Source organism: Rhizophagus irregularis, chromosome 28 (genome assembly GCF_026210795.1).
Source record: "Rhizophagus irregularis chromosome 28, complete sequence".
Lineage (NCBI taxonomy): Eukaryota > Fungi > Glomeromycota > Glomeromycetes > Glomerales > Glomeraceae > Rhizophagus > Rhizophagus irregularis.
In genome coordinates this window covers 2,286,777-2,313,298 of record NC_089456.1, presented here as the reverse complement: position 1 = coordinate 2,313,298, position 26,522 = coordinate 2,286,777, and the positions used below count along the sequence as shown (strand labels likewise).

The 26,522-nt window shown below is 26.4% G+C and overlaps 6 protein-coding genes across 7 annotated transcripts; 4 read left to right on the top strand and 2 right to left on the bottom strand.

Moving 5' to 3' along the window:
- Window positions 1-1,943: 1,943 nt before the first annotated feature.
- OCT59_019145 (uncharacterized protein) lies at window positions 1,944-3,524 on the bottom strand (the record flags this gene model as incomplete). The annotated part of the gene is made up of 1 exon (XM_066135828.1): window positions 1,944-3,524. The coding sequence occupies one exon, from the start codon at window positions 3,522-3,524 to the stop codon at window positions 1,944-1,946; it is 1,581 nt and encodes a 526-aa protein (XP_066005083.1).
- A 2,367-nt stretch (window positions 3,525-5,891) lies between these two features.
- On the top strand, window positions 5,892-7,523 carry OCT59_019144 (uncharacterized protein; the record flags this gene model as incomplete). Its single annotated transcript, XM_025331641.2, has 1 exon — window positions 5,892-7,523. One exon carries the CDS (start codon window positions 5,892-5,894, stop codon window positions 7,521-7,523), a length of 1,632 nt encoding a protein of 543 aa, XP_025184553.1.
- A 676-nt stretch (window positions 7,524-8,199) lies between these two features.
- On the top strand, window positions 8,200-9,741 carry OCT59_019143 (uncharacterized protein; the record flags this gene model as incomplete). Of its 2 annotated transcripts, none has more annotated exons than XM_025324762.1 (1): window positions 8,200-9,741. In XM_025324762.1, one exon carries the CDS (start codon window positions 8,200-8,202, stop codon window positions 9,739-9,741), a length of 1,542 nt encoding a protein of 513 aa, XP_025184554.1. The 2 variants fall into 2 exon arrangements, with proteins under 2 accessions (XP_025184554.1, XP_066005082.1); XM_066135827.1 differs by having other exon boundaries at window positions 9,283-9,741.
- Window positions 9,742-11,819: 2,078 nt separating this feature from the next.
- On the bottom strand, window positions 11,820-12,997 carry OCT59_019142 (uncharacterized protein; the record flags this gene model as incomplete). Its single annotated transcript, XM_066135826.1, has 7 exons — window positions 11,820-11,840; window positions 11,911-11,946; window positions 12,076-12,114; window positions 12,197-12,252; window positions 12,725-12,730; window positions 12,786-12,831; window positions 12,965-12,997. 7 exons carry the CDS (start codon window positions 12,995-12,997, stop codon window positions 11,820-11,822), a joined length of 237 nt encoding a protein of 78 aa, XP_066005081.1.
- Window positions 12,998-14,609: 1,612 nt separating this feature from the next.
- On the top strand, window positions 14,610-16,265 carry OCT59_019141 (uncharacterized protein). Its single transcript, XM_025331642.2, has one exon. It carries the CDS (start codon window positions 14,637-14,639, stop codon window positions 16,179-16,181), a length of 1,545 nt encoding a protein of 514 aa, XP_025184555.1. The 5' UTR covers window positions 14,610-14,636; the 3' UTR covers window positions 16,182-16,265.
- A 3,558-nt stretch (window positions 16,266-19,823) lies between these two features.
- On the top strand, window positions 19,824-22,081 carry OCT59_019140 (uncharacterized protein; the record flags this gene model as incomplete). The annotated part of the gene is made up of 7 exons (XM_025314716.2): window positions 19,824-19,991; window positions 20,072-20,332; window positions 20,411-20,546; window positions 20,739-21,076; window positions 21,168-21,387; window positions 21,461-21,522; window positions 21,619-22,081. The coding sequence occupies 7 exons, from the start codon at window positions 19,824-19,826 to the stop codon at window positions 21,943-21,945; spliced, it is 1,512 nt and encodes a 503-aa protein (XP_025184556.2). The 3' UTR covers window positions 21,946-22,081.
- Window positions 22,082-26,522: the final 4,441 nt, after the last annotated feature.

The window sequence follows — 26,522 nt, the reverse complement described above, 5'->3', positions numbered from 1 at the left end:
CGGTTCGAAGTGCCGAATAAGTGATTTATCCGGTATCCCGTGATTTGATATTGCCTGATACACGAATTTTTGCCTGATACACGATTTTTTTTGCCTGATACACGAATTTTGCCTGATACACGATTTATTATAACCATTTTTAATTATAAAAAATCACGTGATACCGGATAATGTAAAATACATAAAATCATGCATCAAATATTAATCTGACAAGCTTTAAATGAAATAAAATTATAAGAATTTAGTAATATTCAAGATGTTAATTCCAGAGAATATTTTGTGCAAATAAAAACAAATGTAAGCAGATTACAATATATATATATATATATATTTGTATCTAGTATAGTGAAATATTCTAATATTGTATATTCATACCATAATCCTTCGTTGTGTACTTGGATTATCAAAGGATAAATATCATTAACATTTATAATTTATATAATTAAATTAATTTGGTGTTATTTAGATTACCCTGTATAAATTAATTTGAATTGTCATATTGATGAACTCTCTATCATTAAATTCGTATCATGAGTGTCACTAAAATTATGTTTCAATATTTATCACATCAAAATTGAAACATGATTGTGCAACGCTGCTATGATAAGAAGGCTTCTAACTCCCCCGATAAATCTCTTGTTTTATCACGAAATAAATACATGATCACTCAACAAATTCATTACTAACATCGCCTGTTATTATGAATAAATAAATAAAATTAATAAAACCCAAACTAGAATACTTAAGTTTGTCTCTTACTATTAAAGAAAGTGATTTTGAAATATTCTTAGAAAATTCTCGAAATATTTTTATTAATAAATCGTTAATAACACAACGACCAGGTGAAGATGATATTTTATATCGCATAAAGGAATTTTTTATAAAAGAAAAAAGAGTCAAATATATAGCTATTATGTATTTTAAACATGGTAATTTATCTAATTTAAAGATGAAATGAATGAATTTACATCGTATCGGTTCTAAATTTCAATGATTTATATTTAGATGCTGACTATAAGGCTTATAATTTTATAAAGAATATTGTAAAAAATGAATATTATCGTATATAATATTTGTAAATTATTACAACTAAATTATTAAAATTATTCGTTTATTAATTATTTATATTAATTAAGAAATGATTTTTATCCAAAATAACTGGCTGTCTACGGAGTAATAAAAGATGAAACAGTAGTAGTCTCTGTTAAAATTAATAAAAAGAATCAATCAAAATATATACTGTATGTAATCTATGTTTCCATAAGTTGATGATTAATTCATCGAATCAATAGAGAGATTTTCATAAGAGAGGAGAAATAATTACTGTGTCATGAATTTACTGATAGATGTGAGCATTTACCAATGTTGGCATGAAATTAATTAATTTTTTCCTAAATAAAGTTAATTATTACCTATACTAATTATAAACAAAAAACTGCTGTAACCATCTTTAATTTACTTAGTATTACATTATAATTAAAATTTTCTATTTAAACAAACTCATTGGTCTTGGTGCGGAGCAACGGGTAACTGCTAGTTATGACTAAATATATCCTAATTATTTTTATTATGAAATAATTAAAAATAACAACTTGGCATGTTTCTAAAAGGAATTTAAATGAAAGTTATTGCAAAAAAATGGCTTATTTTTTTTTATTCAAACCATGGAAAAATTTGATCATCCGATCAAGCATCCTATGACTACCATCCGAATTGAAGGATCAATTTGGATTTATCAGATTTAGGATCGGAACATTACCAATATTCGTATAAAGAACTTTAAATCATAAAGCATAATAAAAAACTAGACATTTTTAACAAGTTTATTCTGCGTGCATTATAATCCGTCGAATTATTGTATCATTAATTTTAGGATATAGGAATTCAAATTTATTTATATTAAGAAAATAAAATTTATTTGTGAATGTTTATTAATTAAATAATTAATCAATATCTTTTATAAACCAATAACTACTATTTAGTAGTTTATTATAACACCGAACTTTAATATCACGTAATTTAAATTCTTCCACTTCATTTTTCAAATGAGACAAATCTCCACTTTCAACGATATATCTTGGATCTTTTTTTAAGAAATTATCTATAATAGCTAAATATTCAACTCTTTTCTCATTCATAATATATTTTTTTATAAAAGGTAAAATATTATTATCATCACTATATTCTATATAATTATATATCACCAATTTTTTAATGAAGGTATTTTGAGAATTTCTTAAGAATACTTCCAAATCACTTGCTTTAATGCAAAGAAACAAACATAAATATTCCATTTTAGAAGGAAGAGCTTGTCCTAAATTTTGTAGTATAATTGAACTACGCTCAATATTATCAATTAATTGAGAATTTTCATCGGTATTGATAAGAAGGTAATTAAGATTTTTAATATTTTCAATTAAATTGAGTGTCAAATAAATAATTCGATTGTCAAAATTAGAAAAATAAAAATAAAGTAATTTTATATTTTTACAATATTTTATAAATAATTCTAAAAATTGTTGTCTTAATATTAATGATTGTCCATAATCAGGATTAAAATCCAAATTTTCTAAATAATCACCAGATTTTTGTAATAATAATAATAATGATTCATCAATTTGTGAATTTCCATTTAAAAATAAGGATTTTAATTTAAATGGTTTAGTTAAATTAATAATTTGCTGAGTAAATTTAGTATTTAAAGAAGAACAATAAAAGATATGAATAGATTCTAAAACATTTAATTGTTCAAAGATATCCTTTAAATTGATTATGTCTTTAAAATTGACAAAGTAGAATATGATTGTATTTAAGGTATTTGAACAATTATAATCTTTTGATAATAGTAATGATTGATAAAAAGAGAAATAATCACTTTCTATAAAAAATTTCTTATGATGTTGATGTGAATTAACTACTTGTAATACTTTAATTATCATATTTTCGTTATCGCGCTTGTTAATGTGAAGTTTCAAATTTCTAATATTGTGAATGAAATTTGTATTTTGCGAAATTAACTCAAGAATATTATAAAGACGTTTACTATAATAAATACTTGTAATCTCAATTACAAGAGTATGTAAATTTACTTCATTTTCAATAAAAACTTTAAACAGTGATATGTCAATCAATTCTTTAAAATCAGATACTAAATATGATCTACTATTTTCGAGTTTAATAAACCACATTTCAACATTGTAAATAAAATAATATATATTCAAATATTTTAAAAAACTAGGATAATTGAACAGTGTATTTGAAGGTAATGAATTATTAATAATTTTACATTCATTTAATTTTATTTTAAGATCATCATTCAAATTATGTAAGTAAATTCCAATAAAATTATAATTTTCGGTACGAAAAGAAAAAGGATTTTCCCATAATAATGGAATCGCTAAACGACACCATAATCTGTTAACTAAAATGCACGAATATAAAGTTGAATAATCATTCTGAAAATATTTTATAACTTCATATATTAATTCAGGTAAATCTCCTGAAAATATTTTTGAATGAGACATATTGTGAAAGAAGAGAAAAAGAGATCATAATTTTCGGAATGGCGATTCCGATATTTGTAATATAACTAAATTGTGTGTAACGTCACTAACTGCGGTTAATAATCTAACACCAGTAATGATAGTCATCGCTGCGCTGGTGATGTAATTTCGGTCAAAATTTTAATTGGCCGGAATTAAAAAATAGATAGCCATAGTGTTGGGCAGTCAGACAGTCAGTCACTTTCTGTAATCACTAACTGTAGCCCTTTTGTTATGATTTGATCCATATTTCAATTAAAATTCTTGAAAACTCAAAAAAAAAAAATTGTGAATATCAACCACTAAATGACGCCTAAGTAGTACAATATGACTGTATAATTAAGCTTACTAGGGCAGTAATTAACCTTATGCTAGATGATTAACTGATAAATAATAAGTTAAATCGTGATCCGTCTCCAAATCAGTGAATTCTACTAATACATTTCGGGGAATTTTGAGAGAAAAATTTTAAATTTGTTATTCCAATCTCTAATTACAAATTGTTAAGAAATTAAAAAATTGTATTCAAATCTAATTTCTTAAATTTATTCTACGTCCCTCTACTAGGCTGTATATAACCTTCATATAGATTTTTATTTTATTTTATTTTATTTTATTTCAAAAAAAGGCAGGTAAACTGCTGAAAATTACATAATTATAGAGGTACTAATGACATACTAACTACGTATAAAAATTCAACTAGTGATACACATCCCATACAGTACCCACCTTTCGAAATAGAAAGAAAAACATTGTACGAACGAAAGATCCTTCACCTTTCGGTGCCATGTGTAAATACTGTCAGGCATGGAATGGTTCGATAATTAAGAATGAAATTGTGACTCAGCCACTCAGGAGTCTGTGGACCCTCCGGTCCTTTTTGGTGATAATTTGGTGATGACGAGGTCGTCGTTAGTAGATGTTGGCGTGGACAGTCTTTGTTTTTCTGTCTTTTCAAATAATGGTCCGGTTCGTATAAATATGATGCGGTTTAGTTAGAATATGTGTAATGGTAATTCGAAGAAATAGAATAGGTTAAGTCTTCGATATTCATCGGCCTTTCTACCGAGATGTGGTGGAGTAATAACTTAGTCTTTACGAATACCTAACATTCTTGCGGCTTCTCTTTCATTCAGTCTTTAGTTAGAACCTAAGGTGTCGGTTGGTTTTCTGTTAAAAGAGCCTGTAGACGTGCATAACGTTTTTTCAAACGTTTCTTTTTGTTTTTCTGAAAGTTTCGGTGCTTCTTGCGCAATAATTTTTCTTGATCGGAAAGCGGGTGATTATAACGAAAGTGAAATGGTTCGGTAAATGCTGAATTATTTTCACGATAGGTTTGGCGAAAGGGATTGACGTCCAAGTACGATTAACGTGGTTAGGTAAAATTTTTCAGGATCAGAGCGTTTAACTTTAGCCTGTGTAACACGGTTCCATCTTATTTCTTGTTGACGTGTCCGAACCACGTCAAAGGTAAGTTTTTGTATGCTTAAACAAGCGCGGTAGATTTACGGATTCATTAGTGTAATGAAATTTAATTCTAGATCTTTCTTGGCTGTTGATCGTATATCGACGAACGTCATAACTCCCAGTCTTTTATTATGGATATTTTTCGGGACTTCTATGTTTTGGTCTGCTTGTTGTTGATAAAATTTTTTGTCACGTGATGTAACGTTGTTGAGATGAGTTTTGTTAATTTCTTGTAGATGTTGACCTTCTCGACATGGTAAACGCTGCGGGAAAATTACAGCTGCGGCAACGGAAAAAAAATCCGAGATACAGTATATCACGTGTTTTTTATATGAAAATTTAATGAGAAAAAATTCTGTTTCGTAAGGCGACTAAGGCGTCCATTATCTTTAAGGAGTTGGCATAAAATTTGCTGATCGTGAAATTCATATCATAACTATATCGGGCATGATCGAGATCGACATCGTTGGTCAAAATGTGAAATTCATTTTCTATTGGTGTTAATGTATCTGATGATTTTTTTGGAGTACAGTACCCTTGGCGCCCCGGGTATAACCTTGCCAACTATTACAACCCTAGCCATGGCAAAAAAAAAGTGGCTGACACGTGACTGCATTTTATTCATCACACCACCACGTTTAATTTATCTGAAGGACGGTTTTTTTAGGTAAAAACTTATTCGTCACGCCTTATCCGTCACTGTTTATTTTCACGTGTTAGTGCATAACACCGTAATGCGGGCCAAAAGTCACGTGTCAGCCACTTTTTTTTTGCCATGGCTAGGGTATATTACGCCTAATTATTTACACACCATTAATATAAATAGGGCATGATAACAAAATGTAATACACAAATACCCTTTTTTTTCTTTCTTCGCTTATGATGTCGTGTTCAAAAATTTTCTCAGGAGATTTACCTGAATTAACATATGAAATTATGAAATATTTCCAAAATGATTTTTCAACATTACATTCGTGCGTTTTAGTTAACAGATTATGGTGTCGTTTAGCGATTCCATTATTATGGGAAAATCCATTTTCAATTCCTACAAAAAATTATAAATTTATTGAAATTTACTTACATAATTTGAATGATGATCTTAAAACAAAGTTAAGCATGTATAACATTGATGATAATTTATTTCATTCAAATACATTTTTTAATTATCCTAGTTTTATAAAATATTTGAATATATTAAAGGTTATTACTTCTATTTTAAATTGGCTTGAAGATGTTTTCAGAACTTCAAAACCTTATAATAGATATTCTTTATTACAAGGTTCAATCTTTAGTTTTAAAAGATTAATTTGTACGTCACTATTTAAACTATTCATCGAAAATGAAGTAAAGTTATATACTCTTGACATTGATATCTCCACTATTTCCAATTATGATCCTTACTATTATGATTATTTTGTATTAATTTTACAAAATCCAAATTTCATCCACAATATTAAAAATTTAAACCTTTATGTTGGTAGCTCATCTACTTTTTTATATAATAACTATAGTAGTAAATATGTATCAATTAAATGTCATATATTACAAGTAATTAGTGTACATCAAAATCTTAAAAAAATTTTATTGAATAATAAAAGTTTCCTTTCTTATCAATCATTATTGTTATCAAAAGGTTATAATTGTTCAAATACTTTAAATACAATCATTTTCTATTACATCGATTTTAAAAGTATAAATAATTTAAACAAAATATTTGAACATCTAAATGTTTTAGAATCTATTCACATTGTTTATTGTTCTTCTTTAAATAATAAATTTATTCAACAAATTATTAATTTAACTAAACCATTTAAATTGAAAACTTTATTTATAAACGAGATATCACAAATTGAATCATTAAAATTATTATTTCAAAAATCTGGTAGTTATTTAGAAAATTTTGGGTATAGGTTTATGTATAATTATAATATATCCTTAAAACAACAATTATTAGAATTACCTATAAAATATTGTAAAAATATCAAATTTCTTGATTGTAATGGATTTGAAAATCAAATTATTTATCTAATATTCAATTCAATTGAAAATATTAAACATAATCTCAATTATCTTTCTATTGCCACTAATACGAGTTATCAATCATATAATAATATTGAACATATTAGTTCAATTATATTACAAAATTTAGGACAAGCTCTTCCTCCTATATTAGAATATTTAAGTTTGACTCTTTGCATTAAATCAAGTGATTTTGAAGTATTTCTAAAAAATTCTCAAGATACATTTATTAAGAAATTGTTGATAATGAATATCATACAACAAGATAGCATTTTACCTCTTATAAAAGAATATATTATGAAAAAGAAAAGGGTCAGGTATTTGGCTCTTATCGATTCTTCCTTTTATATTAATTTAGGTTATGATAATAGGGATCTTAAGGATTTATTTTTGTCTAAAGATGAAGTAAAGGAATTTAGTTTGTATAATATTAAAGTGAAAAGTTACTACAATGAACTGATTGATATGTATTGTTTTATAAAGGAAATTGATTAGTCATTAGTATTAGTAATTTAAAAATATCATCTAGAAATTTTTTTATATAAATTGCTTATATATTCGTTTATTATTAATAAATTTTATTATTAAGATTATCAGGAACTTTTATTACTTACAACGAGTTTAAAAATTTGAAATCGGTAGTATATTCAAGTGTAAATTTGTAATTTGACAATGACCAGGATTGATCTTTGAGACTGAAATTTTTTTTAAAAAAAAATTTTATAATAATATATATATCAAAGTAGTTCTGCAATAACTAATATGTTTTCTGATACTGCAGATCTATTTTAATGTTAAATTTTTAATTGCTGTAATCTTGATTGCTTCATAGATAAGTTTATCAATTTGTCACTCCAGCCAAATAATCGACATAGAAGTGATCTTGTCAATCACGTCACTATTAGAACACAATAAACAACTACGGAAATAGACAGGTACAAAGCTCCTCCGGTCGAACGATTTTACCATCGTAAGAAGTTTGCAGTTCGGGATTTGTGTCTAATGATCTGCAGTAATTTTAATTAAAACTGCGACTAAACTGCGCCTAATTATTATTTAAATATGTTACACTGACAGTAATTGTGCGACAACTAAAAATATAAATAAAGAATAATAATAAAATTTGATACACAAATACCCCTTTTTTTTCTTTCTTCGCTTACAAATTACAATGACATGTTCAAAAATTTTCTCAGGAGATTTACCTGAATTAACATATGGAGTTATAAAATATTTCCAAAATGATTTTTCAACTTTACATTCATGTATTTTAGTTAACAGATTATGGTGTCGTTTAGCGATTCCATTATTATGGGAAAATCCATTTTCAATTTCTACCACAAAATATAAATTTATTGATATTTACTTTCATAATTTAAATAATGAATTTAAAACGAAATTAAATGAATATAAAGTTATTAATAATTCATTAACTTCAAATACATTGTTCAATTATCCTATGTTTTTAAAATATTTGAATATGTTGAAATTTATTTCTTCTGTTAAAAGTTGGTTGAGTACTGGTGTTAAAACTTCATACTCTGAAAGTAAATTTCATTCAATATGGATTGATACATGTGTATCACTATTTAAAATATTTATTGAAAACGAAGTAAATTTACATACTCTTGAAATTGAGTTGCTAAACACATATTTAGATAATATTACTGAGTTAATTTTAAAAAATATAAATTCCATTCACAATATTAAAAATTTAGACCTTCATATTTTAAATAGCAATGAAAATATGCTTAAAAATCATATTTCACAGATGGTTAATTCACAAAATAACCTCAAAAGAATGTTATTTAGTACTAACGGTCTTCGTTTATGGCAATCATTATTATTATCAAATGATTATAATTGTTCAAATACCTTAAATACAATCATTTTCTATTATGTCGATTTTAAAGGAATAATTAATCTTGATAAAACATTTGAACAATTAAATGTTTTAGAATCCATTCATATCGTTAATTGTTCTTCTTTAAATGCTGGTTTTACTCAACAAATTAGTAATTTAACCAAACCATTTAAATTAAAATCTTTATTTATAAATAGGGTATCAAAAATTGAATCATTACAAATTGAATCATTACAAATATTATTACAAAAATCTGGTGATTACTTAGAAAATTTTGGCTATGATCATGGATATAAATGTGATTTATCATTAAAACAACAATTATTAGAATTAATTACAAAATATTATAAAAATGCAAAATTTCTTTGTTTGTTTAGTTTTGAAAGTCAAATGTCTTTTGAAATATTCAAATTAGTTGAAAATATTAAACAAAGTCTTAATTATCTTTCAATCGGTTTATCAAAGCCTAGTTTAACAGTCGGAGATTCTACAATTATATTACAAAATTTAGGACAAATCCTTCCTTCTAAACTAGAATTCTTAAGTTTATCTCTCGATTTTAGAGAAAATGATTTTAGAGTATTTTTAGAGAATTCTCAAAATACTTTTATTAATAAATTGGTAATAATGCAAAGTTATAGTGATAATATTACATATTGTATAAAAGAATTTATTATGAAGAAGAAAAGAGTCAATTATTTAGCTATTAGACATATAAATAGCGATTTGTCTGATTTGAAAGATGAAGTGAGTGAATTTAAGTTATATAATGTTGAAGTCCGAAATTATCATGATTTACATTTAAGTTTTAATATTTATTCTTTAATAAAGAAGATTGATTATTTATAAAGATGAATTTATTATTAACATTTATTGAGAATTTTTTTTTTCATGACAATTTTATATATAGTTAAAGTTCATTTTTTTTAAGAAATAAACCTAGGTTTGAATGGGCCGGTCTCAAAAAGACTGATTTTTCAGTCAGTATCAGTCTTATATAATTAAAGAAATTAATATTAAATTAACCTATAAATAATTTTGAATTTCGCTACTTGTAATTCATCTGCGCGTGATCTATTCCGTGTTTATTAAAGCTAGAAACATTCAATTGGTTGTCCCATGTGGACGTCCTAATTAGAGGTGCTTTACCGACATAACTGCCATAACAAAGTTACGTCAATAACGTCACTGCAGAATTTTATAATAATTCATATAATATCGAACTACAATACGTCACAAGTTGCAACCTTTGTTGACTTAATGAGTGACGTAGCTAAAAAAAGAAAAGCCAACACCACTAGTCCTAATAGCCATTTTCGTTGCTATAAATTTCCAGTTAATGAAATTTTTGGTTGGATAATTTTTTTGTAAAAAAAGTTTAGGCATCTTAATAATTATATTTCTTTTTCCAGCCATTCCCATCATCTCAAGATGATGCAATTGGTGCATTACAGTAGAATGGACTTTTTTTATTTTTATTCATTTCAGTTTTTCCTTTAATGGTTAAACCAACTAAATTTATTTAATAATTTTTTTTAACAGTTAAACTGCGATAATAGTTAAATTGAAATTCTTAGTTTTATAAATCAGATTTTTTTTTAATTTTTCTGATCTATTAAAAACCAGATTTTTTATATTTTTATTAAACTTTTTATTCTTCCCGTCTTTGAAATTTTTTACTCATACGCCGTAACAAATAAAAGAGATCAGCGGGCTAGAATTGCATCTAACCTTATGCCTCATTTCTCAAGTCTATTGGTTAGATCTTTTATCAATCAGGTGGATGAGATATAAAATTAACAAAATAAAATAAAATAAAAATGATTATATGTTATTTTGGTTCGTGGTAGAAAATATTTAATTAATTTCACCTTTTTTTCAATCATGGAATAAATACAATATTGTATGGTAAATTAATTAAATTGCTAAAGGTAAATTGGGTGAAATGCGGGGGGAATTTACTATTAATTCTAGGCATCTCTTTCAGGACCGGAATTAATAATAATGCCTTTCAGTATCTAAAAAAGAAAATAATTTCATGACTAGAATTAGATGAAGCATCGCCCAATAGATCTGTCACGTAAAATCGCGTAATTCATCCATAATATGGTATATGACCGATATATTATTAATGCTGACATAATAGTTAATTTAAATCTTTTTCTTGTAAAACTTGGAGAATATAAATTCATGGATTTGCTGATCTTTGTATATGAGTAGCGCCAAAGTTTTTTTATTATGATTTTAAGTGGATTCGTTGATCAGATTTTCGTGATGCGATAATATTAACATAATTTCCCCAAAAAGCATATAACAAATCGATCTGTGAATTATGATGTCCCTGTTGGCGAATTCTTTTACCCACCTTGTGTGAGTAAAATGAAGCGAAACAATCAAACTTATTATTTACATCATTAACATTATCATTAAATAACATTTATTAAGCAACAAGGATTATTTATTTCGAAAACCTAGTATAGTAGCAAAGAAATAATGTAGTGTACCAAACAATTTTTTTTTTTTATATATACGCAAAAAAAGTAGCAAATATTAATTATATTTTTAGATAAATTAATAGTTACTTTTGATTACATAAAGAAATTAACAAGATCCTGATGGTAATTACAACTATGTACTCTGCTAAATGTCTTCAACATCTTCTCAGATCTCGCACTAAACTTCCGCCCTGCAAGACGTAGAAGGCTAAGAAATTATCTATGGCTTGCCCTATACATTTAAAAAACAATTTGCAAACCATTAGAATCATTAAAAAAGTAAGATTGTGTTGGCTATATATTATATATACATGTACCATTCGCCCTCCTAAGTTGGGACACATTAATGAGAAAATTGTTGGGAGTACATTACGAAGATTTGATAGGACTTCAATTCTCTCACGCGTGTTGATGATTCGAGAGTTTATTGTCCTACAAAAAGAACGGACGTCTCTAAACAATAAAAATATATATTTATCCATTACAATGATTGTTTTGGTAACAATAATTTAAAAATACATACAAGGCTTAAATTAAACGCTGAATCCTCCTTAGTCGTCTACGATCAGCTCTCTGAGCTTGCTGTATGTTTCGTTGGTTTTGTGGATGACTTGTAGAGTTTGCTGAATAGCTTGTAAATTTCAAATAATTATTTGTTGGTTTTGTGTTAATGTGTTAATTTGAGCACCAATGTTAGCCACTGGGATATTCTGAAATCTTGTAGTATCTGTACCCGCAATTAAAAAAAATTAATAAACAATAAAAAAATTTTTTTTTTTATTAAATGAGTCCTGATCATTAATACATACCCTATAAAAATTTTTCAGAAAAATGATCACATGTCTGAGTTTCTTCGGAATAAAAACTAGAAAAATGATTATTTATTGGAGTTTTTCCCAGATTTTTTTTTATAGGGTATAAAAAAATCCCCCCCCTGCATTTATTAATGCCGTAACTCTCTTTTCCATACTATTAACAAGATTTTTAGCTAATTGAACCGGTATTAGTTCCATTCTTTTATTAATTCTGCCCTTAATCTCCTAGCTGTTGTAATTTTTTTTTTTTGAAATTTTGATTTTCAGAAACTGTCAAACATTTTCTATAGGATTTTGATCAGGAGACATAGATGGCCAAGACAATACGATCACTTCATTTTCTTCCTTCCATTTTTTGCAAATTTTTGGGCGGTGCTTAGGATCATTGTCTTCTTGCAAGATCTAATCTATGGATCTATGCTATCTTCACCCAAAGCTTACAGGCAGAAGGCAAAAGACCTCTCTCATAGATACTACACATAAAAAGGGCATCCAGATTTCTTTCAAAGCGTATCAACTTACCAAATCCTATAAAAGAAAAACAATTCTCAAACGTGAACTTTCTGTGGATGCTTGACTATACGGAACACTTTTGGTCTCCCAACGAATTTCCAAACCTTTCTATTTGGCTAAAATAATTGAAAAGTACTCTCATCAGTAAAAATAACTTTTTTCCAGTCAAATTTTTGATGTACCGGTTAGTTCTGTGTTTCTCAGAAAGCAAAGGTTTGAAAGTTTTTCTCAAATTTATCCCAGACTCACCAAAACGTCGCCTAATTGTTCTTGAACTAACATTAATACCTTATTATTCAAGTTTTTGTTGAATTTCAGTACTGGTAATATCAAATTTTTTCATTACTAATTTCACAATTCGTTTGTCTTGTGCTTCGGGGTGTTGTGAAGTCGGCTTGACTTCTGTTCATCGGTTAAATTCTTATCTTGACGGTATTTTTTCACCCAATAAGCTACTGCAGACTTGCTACAGTGAACATAAGATAATAACCCCACTTCGGACTTCTGGATGTTCATGTAAAAAAATAATTTCATATAATAATTTCATATCGTTTATTATTGAGAGAGAGACATTTTTTGTGGCTGAAAATTGCCGATCATCTAGCTCCTGATTTATATGTTATACGTGCTCAAGATTAGTATTGAATATAGATCTTCAATTCTGGAAATTTTAGGGTAGGCTATCACATGACTTCGGAAAAATATTGGGTACAGATACACTGTAACTCCAAAAACACATTCCCTTGAGAGTGTTTAAATTTTGTACCATAATGGGGAAATTTAGTTGGGCCTAATAATAATATAAAAAGTGGTCTTTAAACTTGGTACTAATTATTTTAACTTAATTTTACCATTTTCTTTTATTTATTTGCTAAAAAAGATAAAAGATCAGAAATAAAACTTGGTATTTACAACCCTATATATTTTTTTCTGATAAGCTTTCTTGTGGAGTGTAAAAAGTTTACTAATGTACGTGTTTTACGCGACAGAAGATTAGATCGTTATGATAATAGGAAGATAACACATATGTTAATTAGCGAATTTAGTTTATTTGGTATCCAGACTTTTCTCCCAAAAGATATTTCACCGAGGGATATTTCGCCGAAAGGACGTCTCGCCGAAATTCCATTTCACCTAAACCTTCATTTCGCCGAAGCCATTTTATCAAATGGACATTTCGCCGAATGGATATTTCGCCGAAAAATTATTTATTCCATTTAGTTAATTTATTGATTTTATACTAAATACATAAAAATAATGTTTTCTAGAAAAATTTTTGAATTAGCTGATTTTTATTAAATTTTATCTCGTTGTTTGTAATATATTAATAGTCTTTTTTTTTATTTATTTTTTCGTGAATAAATGATTTCAGGAAAATAAAGTCATTTATTTATTTTTTAACAATTAATATCAGCTACTTGGATGTTAAAGTGATAATATCCTGGAAAAAAAATTCTCTAAATATAATTTAATTTTTATTTTCATTGCGCGATGAATATTTTTTTATTAAAATGTTAATCGCTACCTATTTTCTGCGAATATGTTCATTTGGCGAAATGGAATTCGGTAAAATGGACGATTCGGTGAAATGGATTCGGTAAAATGCACTTTTGCGAAATGTCCTTTCGGTGAAATGGTTTTAGCGGAATGGATTTCGGTGAAAATGTACCGTAACCCCTTATTTCTTATTTGTTATACTATACTATAAATGGTTATCGTAAATATCGTATCTGATCTCACGTGACTTGTGACATTTTCGGGTGTTACTGGGGTAGTTCAATTTTACAGAACTTATTGCGCCTAATCATTTTTTGTGCGACATTATCGGATTCACCGTTCCGAAAATTATTAATAAATTTATCCGGTAGACAATAGTAAATAAAATAAATCCCCTTACCTTTCCCTCTTCGTTTATAATATCATGTCATGTTCAAAAATATTTTCAGGTGATTTACCTGAATTAACATATGAAATTATCAAATATTTACAGAATGATGTTTCAACTTTACATTCATGCATTTTAATTAACAGATTATGGTGTCGTTTAGCGATTCCATTATTATGGGAAAATCCATTTTCAATTCGTACCGGAAATTATAATTTTATTGAAATGTATTTACATAATTTAAATGATAATGATTTTAAAACAAAACCTTTAAATACACTATTCAATTATCTTAATTATATAAAATATTTGAACACATGGAAATTCATGATTTGTATTGAAATATGGTCTAAAGATGCTATTAGAACCTTAAAACCCGAAAATAAATATTTTATACAAAATATAAATATATACTCAAAAGTTGAATTTATGAAATTAATTAGTATATCATTATTTAAAATATTTATTGAAAATGAAGTAAATTTATATACCTTTGATATTGATATTATCGATCATCGTTATAATGAATATTTTAATGATATTTTTGAGTTAATTATACAAAATAATACAAATTTTATACAAAATATTAAAAATTTAGGTTTTTATACTAATATTTATAATACTTATTGTTTTGAAGATACTTTACTTAAAAATCGTATATCACAAATTATTAATTTACATAAAAATCTTAAAAGAATTTTATTAAGTCACGATTATTTACCTTTATATAAATCATTATTGTTATCAAAAGATTCTAATTGTTCAAATACTTTAAATACAATCATACTTTATCGCATCAATTTTGGGAGTATAATCAATCTATTAAATAAAGTATTTGAACAATTAAATGTTATAGAATCTATTCATATCATTTATTGTTATTTTTTAAATTCTAATTTTATTCAACAAATTATTAATTTATCTAAACCATTTAAATTAAAATCCTTATTTATGAACGAAAAATTACGAATTGAATTATTACAATTATTAATGCAACAATCTGGTGATTATTTAGAGAATTTCGGATATGAATTTGATTATGATAATCAATCAAATCAACAATTATTAGAATTAATTACAAATTGTAAAAATATCAAATTTCTTGATTTATGTAAACTCAGAATGAAAATTATTTATCAAATATTCAATTTAATTGAAAATGTTAAACAAAATCTTAATTATCTTTCGATTAGTATAGATGATTATCAAGATAGTAATAACATTTGTAGTTCAACAATATTACAAAATTTAGGACAAATCCTTCCTTCTAAATTAGAATATTTAAATTTGGTTCTTAAAATTAAAGCAAATGATTTTGAAGTTTTTTTAAAAAATTCTAAAGATATTTTTATTAAGGAATTGTTAATAATGCAAAAAGGTAGTGATGATATCTTACATTATATAAAGAAATTTATTATGGAAGAAAAAAGGGTTGAGTATTTGGCTATTTGGAATTTTAAATATGGAGATTTGCCTTATTTTGAAAGTGAAGTAAAGGAATTTGAGTTGTATAATATTAAATTAAATTATTATTATACAACACTTATTCATCCTTATAATTTTATGAAGGAACTTGATTAATTATTTGTTATTTATTAGTAAGTTAAAATTATTATATACGAACATTTATCTTTATAAATAAAGTTGTGAATTTTTATTAGTTTTCAATTTAATACTACTGTCGTGATGTCCGGAGCTTTAAAATTTTATCGGCCGTAATTTATTGTTATTGTTATTACGTTGTTACACCTATCTTGTTCATATAAATGTTACGTCTGATCTTAAAAATTGATTGGTCATTCACGTCATTCACGCGGCGTGACAGACAAACCTTGCATGATATGCATGATATGGGCTCTACTGTAATCCTTCGCTACGCTTCGGACAAAAATACCACAATTTCTTCGGCACATAATTCAAGAATCGTAACATACCATTTCTAGTGGAGACGCTTCAATTAATTTCAAAATAAATTGTTAATTGTAATTTTTCATTGAAATTGAACTTATATCATTAAAATTATTTTTAAAAGATAAAGTTTTCGCCTAATCCATAATATTATAAATATTTCTTTGGGTATAACTATGTGTTCTATTATTATCATCTTTTTTAGTATTACCTCTGCTATAATAAGAACATCAACTCATTTAGCCGTGATTAAACAAAGTGTTTGATAATTATTATAAATACAACCTGCACAAAGATTAATTTTTTTTATTATCAACTAATATATTTACAAAGTTATATTTCTATTTATACAATAAATTTTTATGCAATTTGTCTTATATACAGGAAAAATTTAACTTTAATGGCTTCATAATTATTTTTATTCCTTGCTTTGGCTCTATTGGTATATGATTTTTTTTATTAGTTTCAGATCGAGATTTGACTGCGGTAAGCATATTTTATTTCTGTTTCTTTTTATTTATTTATTTTTTTGCTAATTTTTTCCCTTAATATATTTTTTTTGCGTTCCATTGTCTTTTAGGTCAGATCGAAATCAAGTGCTGCGAAATAATTGAAATATATGTACAGTATATATATATATATATGTTATATGTCTGAATAAAAACATTTTATATGGGTTTTTATTATAATTAATGGGAATATATTTAATTAGTATAATTATAATATTATTTAAATATTGTTCTTTTTTGTTATTAATAATTATTAATTCTATTAATTCTAATAAAAAAAAATTCATATATAATGTTGCTGCCATATCTCTTTTAAATATTTTGTGCATCAAATTTTTCTATATATAACGCGTAAGTGTAATATTGTTAATGCTGAAACATGTATAGGAAATATTTGAAGATGAAGCACCTGAACAACGTAAAAAAAGATTGCGTAAAGAAAAGCAGCCCCATTATCATTATGACAAAAGGCGAAACCAAAACATAAAATGGTATAAATCTTATAGATGAGCATAAATTAATCCTGTTGCATTGCAACAGGATACAGCTAGTTTTAATTAAAATATGTGAGTTATCAAAAGTTGATTCACACACGCAATTATTAGAAAATTTCGGGCATGGATTTGGAGTTATTATTATGATCAGTCATTAAAACAATAATAATTTGTTAATTATAAACAAGATTAGGTAGTACAATTTGCAGTCAAAAGAATTTTTTAATACTAACTGATTAATTAATCGGTTAATTGTAGTGTTCAGTCTGAAAGACCCAGTTATTTGACCCGACTCGTGTTTAAAATCCGAATCAGGTCTTTCATTATTTGACACAAGTCCTGGGTTTGATTCAACCAGTCGAGTCAGAGTCGTTTCTTTGCTTGACCCGGGTTGACCCGGGTTTAATCAGATTATCAGGTGATAAGTTGATATTATATTTACTTTTTTATTTCTAACTTTAATTGTATTATAAAAATTAAAAATGAGTGAAGCTCACTTGGAAAGTGAGAAACAAACTTTTTATTAGAGAACTTTCGAAGAAATGGAATGTTCATCACAAATATAAATGTAAAGCTCATTGAAAGTTTATGGTTTAAGGTTGGTTTGATAGAATCAAGTGGACGTTTGTATATGTGAACTTAGCCCTATAAAAAATTTTTCAGAAAAATGATCACGTGTCTGAGTTTCTTCGGAATATAAACAAGAAAAAATGATAATCTATTGGAGTTTTTTCCAGAATATTTTTTATAGGGTCGGTTGTGTTCACAAAAAGATAATGTTCTTGTCTTCTTGAAAGATTTATGTGATCCGTGTATGTATGTGTTTGAAGTCTTGGTGGGTGTAGGATATGAAAATAAGAATTTAAATTTTACATTAAATGTAATTATGGCAATTATTGAAGTAGTCTATCCTTACCATTCATTGAACTACTTCGATGCATAACGAGTATAACATGAAAAGCTGGATATTTATACTCTATAACTGAACTTTAACATGTGCTGTAAATATATGTCAAAATTATTAATATAATGTTTTTGTTTTTACTATAATAATAAAGTGATTTTTTCGCATATGTGATGTATCAATCCTCCCTTTTTGGCGAATTCTCTAATTCTCGATTTTTTCGATTTTTTTACATTTTTAGCGCAAACCTTTATTTACCTATTATAACACTTTTAAAAAACCATATAGTATGCCTGCTTTACAATTTTATTTAGTATATCAAAAGGGTTTAGAATACTGTTTTTGACTTTATATGGGGATACGATATTTCATGGGTGCGATAAAAAACAAAACCCAAAATAATATTGAATTTTATTTGTAAAAGTTGATCTATTGTCTTGCTGATCATAACCGAACTTGTTTTGAAATTATCTGACCCATCTGACCCGAATTATTCGTGAGTTAAACTACGTTGGGTCGGATCAAGGGTCAAGTTACATAAATGTAAACTCGAATATTTATCGAGTTTGGTTTATATTCGGCGACTCGTCTCTTTCGGAACACTAGACTTAATCGATTTTAACCAGTTAAAGAATTTTAGCCAGTTCTAACTTATATGTTAATCGTTTCCAATATTAGTATTTTTTAAAAGAAAAATTATTGGTATTTTTTTTTTAAAAGAAACCGATTTTTTATATAAAAAAAAAATAATAATTTTTTTAAAAAAAAATTTTTAATTAAAAATACTTTTATAAAAAAAATTTCATACAGTCTGCCCTTGATATAACAAAGTTGTCGTCCTGTTATTCCTGTACCCCAAATTCGTTATAATCTTACAGCGAAGAATTTGATTTTGATTTGTAGATTCAGTATAACGAGGGAATTTTGACAAATGTTGATTGGTTAAATGACAAAACTTTGAATTCGTTATATCGAGGGCAGACTGTAAATTCATTTTATAATTATTACAAGGTGCGTAGTATAATATAATCTTACGTTATACAGTATTACTAGCTATACTAATTTTCTCCGATGTGGAATTAGCATGTAAAAACGGCAGAAGTCATGGGTCCGGATGATTACAAATCAAAAAATTCCAGATGTTGATAAATCGGACTAGAATCAATGGAACTAGGGGCGAAAATTAGTATAACCTATACAGTTACACACCAGATAAATCACGGAGGATCAACATTGCCGAATTGTGAAACAAACATGCAATTATAGTGTGATTGTGTAACATAAATGACTAACATTTTTTCTTTTGTCCAATTAAACATTGGAATATTTTAACATCACGGGTAAATAATGCCGAAAGCCTAATTTATAAATAACCAAATTTTTCAAAAAAAAAAAAAAAAAACGAAAAATGCTTAATTTATCTTCTCTAGTTGGTTTTCTTGTGTTAGGATTTATAGGATGTGTCACTTATAAATTATTTATTTGGCCATTTTATATTTCCCCTTTGAGAAAAATTCCTGGCCCACCACCTGAAAGCATAATTTTTGGAAATTTTAAATCAGTTTTGACAAAAGAGGTATAAATATTATCTATATTTTTGTTTAGTATTTTTATCAACTCATATACTATCTTTTATATGTGTGTATATATATATAGGAACCATTTCTTAAGTGGATACAAAAATATGGGAATATTGTAAAAGTAAATGGAATATTTAATCGACCAACTATTGTTGTCGCAGATACAAAAATAATTCAAGATATCACATTAAATCATGTTTATGATTATATTAAACCTCCTGAAATGTGGAATGATTTTGTTAAAATTATTGGTAGAGGACTTGTACTTGCGGAAAGTGAAGAACATAAAAGACAGAGGAAAATGATGAATCCAGCTTTTGCTCATAATAACATCAAAGTAATTATATTTATGAATATTTTTTAAAATTAATAATTAGATTACATTAATAAAATATATTTATTTATTTCAATCTAGGAAATGGTTCCAACATTTATTCGAGTGGCTTCTACCTTAAAAGAGTTAATAGAAGATAAAATAAATAAAGGAGAATCTGAAATCAATCTTACACCACATATATCAAAGGCTACCCTTGATGTTATTGGATTAGTTGGTGAGAAAAATATGTGCTTTTTATGTTGAACTTCACGAATTTTGGCTACAATTACGATGACATCAACGTTTTATAATTACTACATGGTTTTTCTATGGTTACAGCATTAAGAAATTGTGTGATTTCGTAGATGTGCCGTAACCGTGATATATTAATAGCACCATACTTATATAATTCCATTTATTTATTTAGGATTTAATTACGAATTTAATTCGTTAACATCTTCAAACGAATTAGCGGATGCTTATGCTTCTCTTTTTAGTAATGCCACAAATCCTGTCGCACGTTTTTTCATCAGTGTATTATCAAGCTATATCCCAATTGTTAGAAACATTCCGATAGATATAAATCGAAGATTTAAAAATGCGTGTGTAGTTATCGACCGGGAATCAAAGAAATTGATGGAAGAAAAAAATAATGAAGCGAAAAATGGAGAATTGAAAAGTAAGGATCTATTATCCTTGTTAATTAATATTAATAAAACATTACCTATTGAAGAGAAATTGACTGATGAAGAATTACAATATCAGGTAATATTTGAAAAATATAATTATTAGTATTTATTCATTTTTTTTCTGAAAACATTCATTATTTTGTTTTAATTATATATTATTACTGCAGATTATGACATTTCTAATAGCAGGACATGAAACCACGAGTTCTACAACTATGTGGGCTTTGTATTTACTTGCAAAATATCCACATGAGCAAGATTTATTGCGTGAAGAACTAGCTAAAGCTTTTCCTGATAAATCAAAATTCAATCCCTCATTTGATGAAATTAATTCTTTGGAATATTTGAATTGCATAGTTAAAGAAACTTTAAGAATACATTCTCCTGGTATAAATTTTTTTTTTTACAAATTAATACATTTATAAATCATCTTATTAACACAAAATAATTTTTATTTTAGCACCGATGATTAGTCGAGCTAATGTTGAAGATAAAATTATTGGAGGATATTTAATTCCAAAGGTATATATATTTGTAAATCTTTTTTTTATGTATATATTTTGCTAAAGTTTTTCTATTTCTCAAATTTAATCATTTTTTATTGTTATTTAAAAATAGAATACTACAATAATGATAGCTCTTTCAGCACTTCATAAATCAACTGAAATCTGGGGCCCAACAGCAAATGAATTTGATCCAAAAAGGTGGTTAAATCCTTTATATACTAAAAATGTGACCAATTATAATTATTTACCTTTCATCACTGGTACAAGATCTTGTATAGGCAATAAATTAGCTTTAGCTGAATTTAAGATATTGTTAAGCACGTTAATTAGGAATTTTGTTTTTCAACCAATTGAAGGATTTAAATTTAAAGAACAAAGTCTTATGAGTAATAAGCCTAGTCCATATCTTGGATTAGTTGTTACTAAAGTTGAAGGTTAACGGAACTTAATTTTTATTTAAATTTTTATATCACCTTTATTATCATATTTAACGTTTATTTTTATTCATTGTACAATTAGTTTAAGATTTGATGTATGTAACTTACTTAAATAAAAGCATGTTTGATTATTTTCACAAGATAGTTGACTTTAATGTAAATCATGCCAAATAGAAAACAGCCTTTTTTAACAAGCTATTTAATTATTATGTCTCGAATATTTGACGATGAAAAATTAGTCTACATTCATGTTTTTTAAAATTTTTTTTGATTCGTTTTGATTATAACTTCACATCAAAAACGATAACTAAGGATAGAATTGTTATTTTATCCCGACTTTAAAATTCCAATGTTTGCAATCGAGCAACCCAAATTTCAGTTAATATCTTCGAACTAATGAAAGCAGCTATTAAAGCAACATTGACGGCAAAATATCGTAAACTTTCTCCATGCTCTTCAAACAATGTCAACATATAGACCATCTCTAAAATGTAAGTGGCATCAAACAGAGTGATATAGGTAGGTCATGAGTCGATTTAAATCATTGAAATGAATATAAAATTGTTAAATTTAAGGGAAAACACAGGAAATAAATATCAAGCAATAAACATAAAGCAAGAATATAATGCTAATTTAAAATATCGGAATTAAAATTTTTTTACTTATTAAATTAGATTTCAGCTATCTAACGAAATTATATTTAATTAATTTATATAACTTTTGTCTGCAAATTTCTTGATTTATATACTGTAGAATTGATGACCAGAATACTTATCCTATCAATGTTGAGTCTAAACTCATCGACAATCATTTTACCGACAGGTAGATTATACCGATAATCAAATTAATACCGGCAAATATATTTATTTTTTTATTTTTTTATTTTTTGTAAATGGGAATTATTTTTTTTCTCCATGGCAAAATCTCAACAAGCAATATAAAACATATGACAAATTGATAATTGTCAATTAAGAATCAAATTACACGTACACTAATCCAATAAATTTTGATAATCAAATGTATTAATCCCCTAAATTACCATTCGCGGTCAATACCAATTTTTCCCCACCCTTTCTTCATATCCCATCTGTTTATTTATTTATTTATTTTTTTAATAGGTATACGCGTTTCTTTATTAGATATTTATTATTAAGAATATAACATATAACTACAAATACTCCGGATAGATATCTAAGTGTGTCTGTTGTAAGGCTGGGTCCAATGGCTTACGTGAATATTCTTTAATTCTTTTATTAAATAAAAATAAAATATTAATTTTCTTAATTTCCTCCCCACTAATGGGGAGGTAGATAATAATATCAATCCAAAATAATTTATCTAAACTAAAAATAAAATTTTATACGTAAAAATAATAAAATAATAAACTAAAAATAAAATAAAATCAAATAAAAATTATACAAATGGCAAAAAGAATCGAATATTAAAAGGAATGTGTAAAATATTAATTTTAAGGTCAAAAGTTATTATTTCAAAGGTCAAAAGTTATGTTCAAGGTAGTCAAACTTTATGTTGTTTTTATTTATTTATTTTATGTGAAGTTGGCAAGGCCATCAAAAGAACATAATCAATCCAAAGAAAGATCGTCCAACATAAAACCTGTCATCTAGTGGTAAACCAGCCAGACCCTTACTTCTTGTATAGACGATCCAATATTACTACACATAAAGAATCGTTGTCCAAGGGACCAGACCGAAAGAAAGAAAATAAAAAAATCCTAACTAATAAATATGTAATAGAAGTCTAGTGGAACTACACATTATAAATAAATTGAGCATCCGTACATGTTGGAGAAGAATAATCAATAATTTCAGTACATTCTAAGTGTTTAAAAAAGGGACCACTATGTAAAAAATTTGAAGAAGAAAATAAAATATATAAAAAGTCTCGATGTTGTTTAAAATTACGAAAATCATTATAAGGATTAATATAACCATCGATTTTTCCATCGTTTGTTGCGTACTTTCCATATATTTTTAAAGGTAATGCTACACTCATGCATGAACGGTAAAAGGTGCTTATGCATATTCTTGGACGTATTAAAATGATTACGAAAGATATATGATTTCAAAAAAAGAATAGCCACCGGGTGGATAGGTTAATTACGAAACGCCCAACGGAACGTCGGGAATATCTAATGGAGTCCGTTATGGTAAGCGAATGTTTATCCGCATGTTGTCTAATAAGATCGATTAATTTGTATCCAATCCGTTTAAAACAATCTATAATTATATCTCTAATTTCCGAACAAGTCCAAAGATGATCGTTTGATTCCATAATATTATCACAAAAAAAACACAATGTAGAATTATTCCCTATAATAGCAGGATAATTTCGATGCATTATATCCAGGGTAGGAAGGGAAAGCGTTGGGCACTTGAGCATCTTATTTTCCATTTGGTATCCTTTCAAACTTTATGTTGTTATATATGTCGTTATATTAACTTATGATCATCATTTTTCCACGTGATTATTTCTCAAATTGTGATCAACTTACGTAATTCTAAATAATCAGGATTGTCCATAAGAGTGTCCAGTCAATAAATATTATATCATCATCTTCATTTTGTTAATCAATAAAATCCATTATTTCCCAAAGTACAACACTAATCATTGTATATGAATCAATTTAACCTCATGATCCAAGAGGTTTTTATATGTATTTCACTTTAAAACACGTCAAAATTCGTAGGTTATACATATACCTACAATAAATATATTGCTGCGGGTTATAATTAATAAATGCCCTGTGAACAAATAAATAATTGTCTGTCGGTGAAATGATTGTCATTTTAATAAAAAATTATAGAGTTTTAGTTTTTTATTTTAACCACATTAAAAATAAAATTAAAATTATTAAAAAAATTCAACAATAAATTGTTTATTTTTTTGTTTAATTCACATTCATTGATTCATAAATTATTATTAATTAAAAACCATGTTTAAAAAATTTAGTGTGGTAAATTAGGATATATTCGTGACATGTGAAGCTAATAGTTATATAAGGTGATGGTAATAGATGTGCCGATGTGGCGTGATAATTTCATATGATACGGCAATTTTAAGCAATAATTTACCTGTTACTGCAAGGCTGCAGCCATATAACCCAACAGCACCCAGAAAAATTCTTCGATCACGTGATCTGTTTTTATTTATCACATCGTCACGCCCTGTCCGAGTTTCACTGTTTATATTTATCTGAGGGACTTGGATTTTTTCAAGTAGATGAAATTCTATTTGTCACGTTTTATTCATCACATCCTAAATTCTTCGATCACGTGTCAGTGCATAACGCCGGCCGAGTTCGAAGAATTTTCTGGGTGCCGTTGGGGTAGTTGGCTGCAGCCTGCAAGTAGTAATTTTAAATAGAAATTACGCCCTATTACTTGAACATGTTACACACAATTAGTTGTGCGGCAATATCGTAAATCAGCCACAATGATAAAATGTGACTAACGAATACCACTTTTTTAGTAACGCGCATTATTTCGAACGAATACCTCTTTTTTCTCTCTTCGCTTACAATATGTCATATTCAAAAATATTTTCAGGAGATTTACCTGAATTAATATATAATATCATAAAATATTTTCATAATGATTATTCAACCTTATATTCATGTGTTTTGGTTAACAGATTATGGTGTCGTATAATGATTCCAATATTATGGGAAAATCCATTTTCAATTCCCATAAAAAATTACAATGTTATTGATATTTACTTACATTATTTAAATGATGATTTAAAAACAAAATTAAATGAATATAAAATTAATAAATTATTTCCTTCTACTACACTTTTTAATTATCCTATGTTTTTAAAATATTTGAATATATATAAGATTATTTCTTCTGTTGAAAAATGGTCTGAAACTTTTAAAACTTCACAATTCAGTGGTGAATTTTTTTTAATAAAAGATTTTAAAAAATTTATTAATATGTCATTATTTATAATATTTATTGAAAATGAAGTAAATTTACATACCCTTGAAATTGAGATCTCTATTACTTATTTTAACACATACGTTGATTATATTCTTGAAATAATTTTACAATATCCAATTTTTATTCATAAATTTAGGAATTTAAAAATTTATATTTTGATTAATGATAAATATATACAAATTAAAAATCGTATAACACAAATGATTAATATACATCAAAATCTTAAAAAAAATTATATTAAGTCGTAATAACTTTTCTTTATATCAACCATTACTAATATTATCAAACGGTTCTAATTGTTCAAATAACTTAAATACAATTATATTATATTGTGTCAATTTTAATAGTTTGGCCAATAATTTATTCGAAAAATTAAATGTTTTGGAATCTGTTCATATTGTACTTTAAATAATGGGTTTATTCAACAAATTGTTAATTTAACTAAACCATTTAAATTGAAATCTTTATTAAATCTGGTGATTACTTGGAAAATTTCGGTTATGGATTTTGTTACGATGATTTATCATCAGATCAACAATTTCTTCAATTAATTATAAATTATTGTAAAAATATCAAATTTCTTGATTTATATAAATTCGTTTGGAATGAAAATTACT